At 41.2% G+C, this 8473-nt stretch overlaps 1 protein-coding gene across 7 annotated transcripts in view; it reads right to left on the bottom strand.

Moving 5' to 3' along the window:
* Positions 1-1975: 1975 nt before the first annotated feature.
* The window catches only part of MCTP2 (multiple C2 and transmembrane domain containing 2), a 127566-nt gene continuing 121068 nt past the window's right edge, over positions 1976-8473 (bottom strand). For 6 of the 7 annotated variants that reach the window (XM_055818530.1, XM_055818516.1, XM_055818540.1 and 3 more), the window contains one exon: positions 1976-7162. In XM_055818530.1, the coding sequence (XP_055674505.1) occupies positions 6969-7162 (194 nt within the window). In that variant the 3' untranslated portion in view covers positions 1976-6968. The remainder of the gene's footprint in view (positions 7163-8473) is intronic. The other variant, XM_055818518.1, reaches the window with a different exon arrangement.

The following is an 8473-nucleotide window of genomic DNA, read 5'->3' as shown; positions in this document are numbered from 1 at the left end:
CGCTGCTGCTGCAAACACCGAGACGTGAATGCCACCTCCTGCCTCCCCATGCTTAGTTTCATGATTCATGTCAGACGAGCACGTCTTTTATTCAAAACAAAATGACCTTCTAAATTATCTTGAAATGCTGCACCGTTTTAAGTCAAAACATCACAGAGAATACTAGATTAAAGATGGTATAATCTCAAGAGGCTGTTTTTTCACTCCAATATTATTTCTAAATGCCTGTGAATATTTACATTAATCATAAACATATCTTTCACTCACATGTTCGTTGAACTATATAATTACTGTTGCTGCTAACGGTCTTCCCCACTGATAAATTGTCTGGCAGATACTTTGTCCCAAAATGATGGAATTTCACCTGGCTTAATGTTCCCCAATTTGAGAATGATTAAAACATTCTATCTGCAATATAGCAGATTAATAATCATCTTTAGTATCTCAGCTTCCTTCTGAGTTGCTAACTTTAAGAAAAGCAGATATTCTTATCATGTCCCAGTGTGATTTGAAGGGGTAGATGCACCAGGGCCCTGACACATGTAGCTTGGCAGATAAAATACACATACAATATTAAGTCAGAACAGGATTCACTTATAATATATGCTATAGTTTCTAATGTCAAAGCCAGCATTTCCCAGTCAGTCTATCAATTTACTTTAAAGGATGGAGAACCTAAAGATTAAGATTTGATTACAATGTACATTGTCAATATTTTCTCAACACATCAGAGCCGCCGAACTCCTCCATGGTGTGAACCTTCCGGTCTGATGGGAAAGTAACTCCAGTTCCACTTGTGGTAATGCTTGCAGGATCAGGCCCTCCAAATTAAAAAAAATAAAATAAAACAAAACATAGCCCCATGTAGAGTACAGGAAATTAAATGGCAAGTCTCTGTTTTCCAGCCCAATTCAGGGAGTTGTTAGTACTCTCACTCCAGGCAGTGAACTAGCAGCAGCCAGCCTGATTTCTAGGGGACGAGCACTTTCCCCTTGGCAGGCAAAGGGGCGCGGGGGCGCTGCGCCGGGCAGTGCTCTCGGGGGGAGCCCCGGGTCACTGGGGCAGAGCCCCACATCCCCACCGCCCTGGGGGTGGCTCAGAGAGGACGCGGGGGGAAGCAGAGGGACGGCTGTGGCTGAAGGTTAAAATCGGAGCTTTGCAAGCTGGAAAAGAACAAGAAGGTGCCTGACATTTCCACTGACTTTGCTTTATTTAGTTGTTTGCTTGCTTTCCACAAGGTACGTTTCAGTGACTGGGTTTTACTGACAGTGATCCGCAGGGGAGCCAAGTCCTCAGTCCTGTTCATGATTATTCAAGAAACCAACCTTCAGCAGCAGCCTGTGTTTGGGCACACATGAGTACATACTGTATTTGCACAATTATGACAAATCCAGTTATTTACACACTGAACAGTTACTGGACATAGTCATATTCTGATAGCACAACGATTCTGTAATCCACAGTCATCCAGAAGAGTTACAATTAGATTTAAATTTCTGAATGCCTTCTGGTCTTAGAGGTTTTAGACTGGAAATGTACATATTGTTGCACTGAAATGACCACCTTAAATTAAAATACCTAAGTTTATAATTACCATGCTATACTTTGAATAGATTAACGAAGTAAAAACTGATAATTTACATGGGCAGAGAGACACACAGAGATAAGTATCAACTCATACTCTTGCTTTAAGAATGAAATGAAAAACATGAATAAAAAGTTTGATTACTGGAATATGAGGTAAATGTGCATAACCCTCCTTTCCTTTAGGTAGGGCCTAGGAAATTCCACTAAATTGCTGTAAGCCGGTGGGGTAAGGCTTTACCTTGCCTGCTGAGCACAGTCTCCATCTCAAGTAACCTCCAGTGTCAGTCGTTACACTGCACTGTCAAGTGATGTACTTGCCTACCTACCCAGATACTAAGTATTACAGAACAGTAAGCATTTTGCAAAGAATGGGAAACGTACCTCCTAATCCAGATAAATTAAAACCAGCAGCTTAACCGCAAATGTTTATTGCATTTCAAACAGCACTTATCAAAACGAAGAGCTCATTACAGCACATATCGGTACTGGACCATCCAAACCCCTTCATTTGGTATGTCTCCAGCATAACAATCAAATACAAATTGTTCTGAAACACAACAGATCTACACTAAAAAAAACACCACAAAAAAACAAAAATCAACCAAACCAAAAAAGGACAGCACCATGTCTCCCGAACAGAAATCAGTTCCACATGGAAAAATCTACAAGAAAAAAAAAAAAAAACAAACACCTATTAAAGTATCAGTCCCAGCCTCTGAATAAATAAACAATTTTCCCTGCAGTTGGATGTTTCCACTCAAATCAATGCTCAGATCTCACATGGCTCCTTAAATATGTCTGCCTTTGGTCCTTACAAAATGACAAGACTGCAGTATGATAAACCAGATGATAGTTTAAAGCGAGACAATGAGGCATTGTTTACACAGAAGATTGAGAAACTGGTTTAACAAAAGGGGTCCGTGGACATCTATTGTATGTACAAGAAGGAGATTTACTGGAGATTTTATAATTTCTACAAGGCTTTTTCCAACTAGCTTCATTAACTTGAAGTAAATCAAATCATGCAGAGATCTGGCTCAGCCAGAGAGACATGCCGGGAAAGATACAAAATGAAGAAGAACAGACGCAAGCTGATAAGCTTTAGAATCTTTGGCATTTTCCATAAACATTTTCAAGGTTTTTAAATCTGTATAGTCACCCATTTTCCCACACACACGCGCCTATAAATACATTATACATGTACTCTTCTTTATACACAACCCCATATACGCATGGATACACAAGCACACGTGCACACAAAGAGACGTTTTTGTGGCTTTTTAAACCAGGATAATCTTTTTTCTATCTTTTCATTTGCAGCTACACACAGCTTTGCATGAGCAAAATGCATTCTTTATCCAATCAAGTCTATGAAAACGCACTTCTCCTTAGTCAAAAGCACAGTGGGCTTGTTACTTTGAAAAGTAAACTTCTTGAAAAATCACTGAATCTGGCTAATAATCCAGTGGAAGATACTCGGGTGTTACTTTTCCTCCTTCAGCTTCATGCAACAGGCCCTCAGAACTGCATTACTGAACGCACAGAGCGCACCTCCATTTGGATCGCCGACTCAGAAGCAAGGTTTTACCCGTTTTACCTTTAATTAGACAGCTTTCAAAGTCTTTTGTTAAAAAGAAACCTGTCTCTCGGGATTCTCAATTTCTTTGTACAGTGACCTACCCCAGGGGATGCTGGTGGTATGCCCAGCTTGGGAATCACAAGAAGCCACTCCAGCTTTCACACTATGAGTGACTTGTTGTGGTGGCAAGTCACTCCCCCAGTGTCCTACAGCAGCTAAAGGACCAAGGACTGTCACCAAAGTTAAGCAGATTTACATATAATTCTGTGTTTCAGTTTCCCCAGTTAAGTAACACTAATAATGCTGTTTATCTGAATTATATAAAGCAAAAGCACAATAGCTAAAAGACTGGTAAACAAGCAAGAAATCACATTCTCCTTGAACAGAAAACAGGGTCCTTTCTTCTGTCTCTTCATTACTCGGTTTCCATATGACTGCACTTTCTGATCCCGTCCTTGCGAGCCACCGGGAAAGACTCCAACAAGACACCAGTGGTGGACCAAAGCCTGCACACTATTGCACACCCATATCTTTGGGCACCATGCTCTCTTTCTGCACAAGCACTTGTTTCTTTAAGGCTACAAAGTGTTTTTTTTCTCTTGGATCTGTAGTGTTGACCCCTCTGGATTTAGACAGGAAAACAACAGCTATGCTGAAAATATCTGATGAGATGGAATTACAAAAGGCAAGTCAACAGAGTCTTTTTCAGGTCAGTGAGTTAGGATTTTCTACAGTCTCTTAATCCTTTCACAGCAGAAGGTTCTCATGCATCCATTGCCAGCAATGGTTCCCTGATGAATCCAGTATCCAAAGAGTTAACCGCAGGGTGGGCTTTAAAAAAGAGAAGGGGAAAATTAAAAAAAAAAAAAGGAAAAAGAAAAACCCACAAGTGCTGGATGAAATACTGAGATACCGTTGGAGCTCCTAGCTCTTTCTGCTAATTATGATAAAAAACTTTTTAAAATGTACACTGCTTGAACAGAAGATGGGTATCAAAGACTCGTTAATTCAGAGCTTAAACCTTTCTAGGCACAGTGATTTAACTCAGAAAAGAATAGCTTTCATATCTTAATGTAAATCTGTTGGATATGTTAAAAACTGGTTCAGAGCATCTCCTCACATCAGCTCAGCTGATCTGCTACACTAAGCGGAATTATCTCTTCCTACATAAAACAGGGAGTGCTGCCACATCCAGCATTGCTTCTGCAATCGAAGGGAAAGGAGGGGCGGAAAAAAGAAAAAAAAAGAAAGAAAAATCTAAGAAAAAAAAAAGTGCAGTTGCACCATCCTCTCCCATTCTCCTCCCCACCCCACAAACTAGTTAATACATTCCACCTTGAGTCTTTTGGGCTACAACACCGTGCCAAAAAGACAACCCCAAAAAGACAACCCAAGATAGGTGTCTGTCAAAAACCACGTCTTCAAAAAAAGATTTATTTTTTTTTAAAAAAAAAGTCTGTGGTGGTGATTATAGTGTTGTTCTGAAGCAAGAAGAAGGGAGGGGGGGAAGCACGTGTACACGCATAGCGGGTGTGTAGGGAGATGCTTCATTCCGAAATCACGCCGCATCCTATAGCGCACTCCGCTTTTTCCTAATGGGACTGGAGCTGCTGTATGGTTTCAATTCAGCATGCTGCACCTGTAAAAACAAATAGACATGACGTCTGCAGTTAGGTAACTCTAGCTCACTACAGTGTGTGTTAATGGCTCCCCGAGGACAAACCAAGGGAAACTAAGGAAGGTTCAAAAGTAATGAATCATTTTCTAAACACAGGAACATGGGGGATTAATTGCAGGAAGGATTTGAGAAGTCATGCATCATTTCTTGAAACGAAAATATTAAAAGCAGATTTTTCTAATGAGATACATGGGGTTCTACCTGATTTCAGCAATGTAGGCTAGATCTTTGGGGTTTGTTTTGGTTTGCAAATTGTTTTTCTTCTCTTTCTGGCATTAACCTATAAGTTTAATAAACTTCTCTCAGGAGTTTCAAGTGGATCCCAATATGCAGTAAGATGACAGTTGTCAAAACCGTACACAGACCTTGGGATGCTGACATCTTTAATAATTTTTTAAAAGGAAAATATTTTCCCAAACAGAACCTGGACAAAGCTGCCTCCACCTTTCAAAACAATTTCTTATAAAATATAATGGTTAAAACATGTGCGATAAACCGACAAGGATGGTGTAATCTCCAAATTGTCTGCTGTGCTACAGAACAGCATTCCCATCGAAATCATGGGGAAACTTTTGTTGAATGTGCCTTCTTTTTTACTCCTCTGTCCTTCATCCAACACATGCGGGTTGTAAATGGCTAAGGGACAGACAGAGGTAATTTCGCTGCAGTACCACAGTGAAATGATGATGCATTGATAGCACGTAAACGAAGCAGACTTCGGAGCTGCCATGGATGACTTCACGAGAGCGTGTGGCTGTCACACAGGCTCACTATTTGTAGCACTAGTGGAAAACTCTGACAAGTTTTGTCCCACCCTAGGTACTTTTATCATTCCTCCCATAGAAATGGTTATCATTTTCTGTGGAGAGCTCAAAGGATCCCAGAATGACAGAAACCACTCAAGGAAATGTTATAAATGTAAATGTTAAATAAAGCATGAAGAGAAAAGCAGCTTATCTTTAAACATAAACACTAAAAGGGCATATGCAAACCATCACTGCGAATCTAGTGTGCTCTACAAGAGCAATGACAAAAAATAAAAATACACTGAAGCTTAATGTCTCTTATGATCATTTCTGTTCAGCTTTTTTTCCTCCCACCCGTCTATGGTGAGATTTCTCTCAAGTTATTAGTGCTGCCACCAACCAATCTGGTGGCCTCTTGAGAGAAATGTCACCAGAAGCGTCTTCCAACCTTATTTCTACCAGATGCCTTGACACTGCATGTGAGCCTTTATTTTTCTGTCTCCAACAGAGTAAAACCACTATAGGTGAGATTGTCATCCCCGTATTCCCAGTGAGCAGCACCTCCCTGTGCAAGTACCATGATGCACAGAGGAAGGCACAATGTCCGTGTGATCCAGGGCATCGGGATCAGGGCCTGAAGACAGAGATTCCAGTTGATTAAAACAAAAGAAAGAAACCTTTATATTGTGTGGCTTCGTTACCCAGCGAGGCTATCTTCATTCCTCCAAGAGAAATAAACAGATCTTGACATTCTAAAGGACTTATTGTTCAAATAATTTCCAGGAAGATAGGCGAGATTACTGTAGACAGTGTTGTTGTTTAAAAGAAATAGGAGAAGAAACGAGACTTGACTGAAATTGAGGGAGGATGGATTCTGGTTAGATTAAAAGTTATAATTCCATAATGGTAGAAGATTGATCTGATCAACCGTGGAGGCTTTTTTTAAAGAAAAAGATGAGTGGAGCATCCTCCAAGGGAGGCCTGGAGCTCAAGGTGGGTGGGGAGGAAGAATTTTGAGGGACAGCTGATGTGAAAAAAAAATACAGCATGCCAAAGTCATGGAAATGATGCCTGCTCCCCCCTCCATTTTGAGAAAAGGGAGAATTCAGCAAATCCTTTCGGATGGTTATCTCTATCAAAAAGACTATTTTTCTCTCTCCTCTGTACAAATACCGGAGCAGAAAGGCGACAGAAACCATAGTTCAGTAACCACACTGGGTGATTTTCCAGATCATTTTTAAGTAGGTCTTTTCAGGATAATTTTTCTGCAATCATTTTATCCTTCTGACAAAGGATTTTGGCTCCCCTCTCTTCTAACACCCCCCACCCCCTACACGCCAGTCTTCATGGATTTTCCCCAATTCCTTATCTCCATTATTCAAAAGTGCACTGGCATCGTAGTCCCCAAGCAGAGCACCCAGCCGCTCTCAGTGCCGCTTGCTGCCTCTGTCGGCGGTGGCCATTCATTACCTACCTTTTGAACATCAGATGGTACCCTGGAGAGGAAATCTAGTAGCTCATTATTGTCAATGGCATAGGGATTTCTAAGCCTCTTAGTGAATTTATTTATGCCTAGGAAAAAAAAAAAGGCAAACAAAATAATACAACCGTTTTCTATTCCCTCCCTCCTAAATTGTTTAGGCAAGGTGAAAAAGGGAAGAGGAATTCACAAGTAAAAGTTAGTGTGAAAACAGTGCCTCAGACTTAAAGCCATGCACATGTCCCCCGTCATGTGGAATCATTCACGAGTGTCTCCTGAAGAAAGCAGAAAGCATTATTTATAAAGGTACTTCTCCACTTTAGGGATCATCTGTTGGCAGCTACGTGGGAAAAAAGAGATTGCAGCACGCACTCATTCTGGGGGATACTGTCGGGAGAACACCAAACTTGCAGCCAAGACTGCTGTTCAGTCTGCTATGCTACACGACCAAAGACATTTCCTCTCCTCTTGCCCAGGGAACTGGAAGGCTCTGAAAATAACTGGGCAGGCAGGATAAAGGCTTTTTCCCTGCCATTTCTTCTGCAAATGAAAGCTTCCTTTCCCCATCATGTCTCATGGCTTATCCTCTCTTTGCAGAACCAGATTATGATGCCGTGGGAAACTGTAAAAACATCTCACAAGCTTTACTTTTTTTTTGGATCTTAGGGTGAGTAATTTGGCCTATTAACTGCAACAGCACTCCTCATCTCCACGGACTTAGTTATGCTTCAGCTGGCAGAGGTGATCCCTAGTCCAGACAGAGGACCCATGGGAGTCTAATGTTCATATTATTGTGGAGTTCATGAGGTCTTCTCTTCTCCTCCCTTTGAGGAAAGGGTGTGATGAGTAGCCCTCAGCCAGCCATCACTACTGCATGGACCAGAATGAGAAAGTGATAGACCTGCGTACCGTTCCCAGCTCTCCCTTCGTGCCAACGCAGCCATTTAACAGCTACCGCCACCATTTCCCGACTGAGAAATAGCAGCTAGTAGTGTGGCTGTGTAAAGGAGTGGTGGAAGAGCAAAGGATCATTAAGCAAAGAAAATCAGCTAACGCATTTTAAAGAACAGCAAAAAACTCAAAATGTTGGTTGCCTCTGAGGATCATAACACAGCGCTGAATTTCCATCTTGCACCTGTCCAAACCTCATAGTAGTTTCCCTGAAAGTGATTTCAAATGCGATGGCTGTTCCAGCCTTCTCCTCTCTCTGAAATGTACCTGCTTCACATCTCAGATTCAGCTTTTAAGCTACAAACTTATAGCAAAATGCCAACACAATTTTCTGTGTACCTGATTTTTAAAAAACAGAAAATACCATAAGGTCTTTTGAGGCCTTGCCACAGGGTAGTTGTTTAACATGTATCATATTTGAAGGCCCTGTCAGTCTAGATGATGTTGAATGG

The sequence above is a fragment of the Falco peregrinus genome, chromosome 1 (assembly GCF_023634155.1).
Source record: "Falco peregrinus isolate bFalPer1 chromosome 1, bFalPer1.pri, whole genome shotgun sequence".
NCBI classification, from domain to species: domain Eukaryota; kingdom Metazoa; phylum Chordata; class Aves; order Falconiformes; family Falconidae; genus Falco; species Falco peregrinus.
Note: the sequence above shows the minus strand (reverse complement) of the source record. Positions and strands in the feature narration are given on the sequence as shown.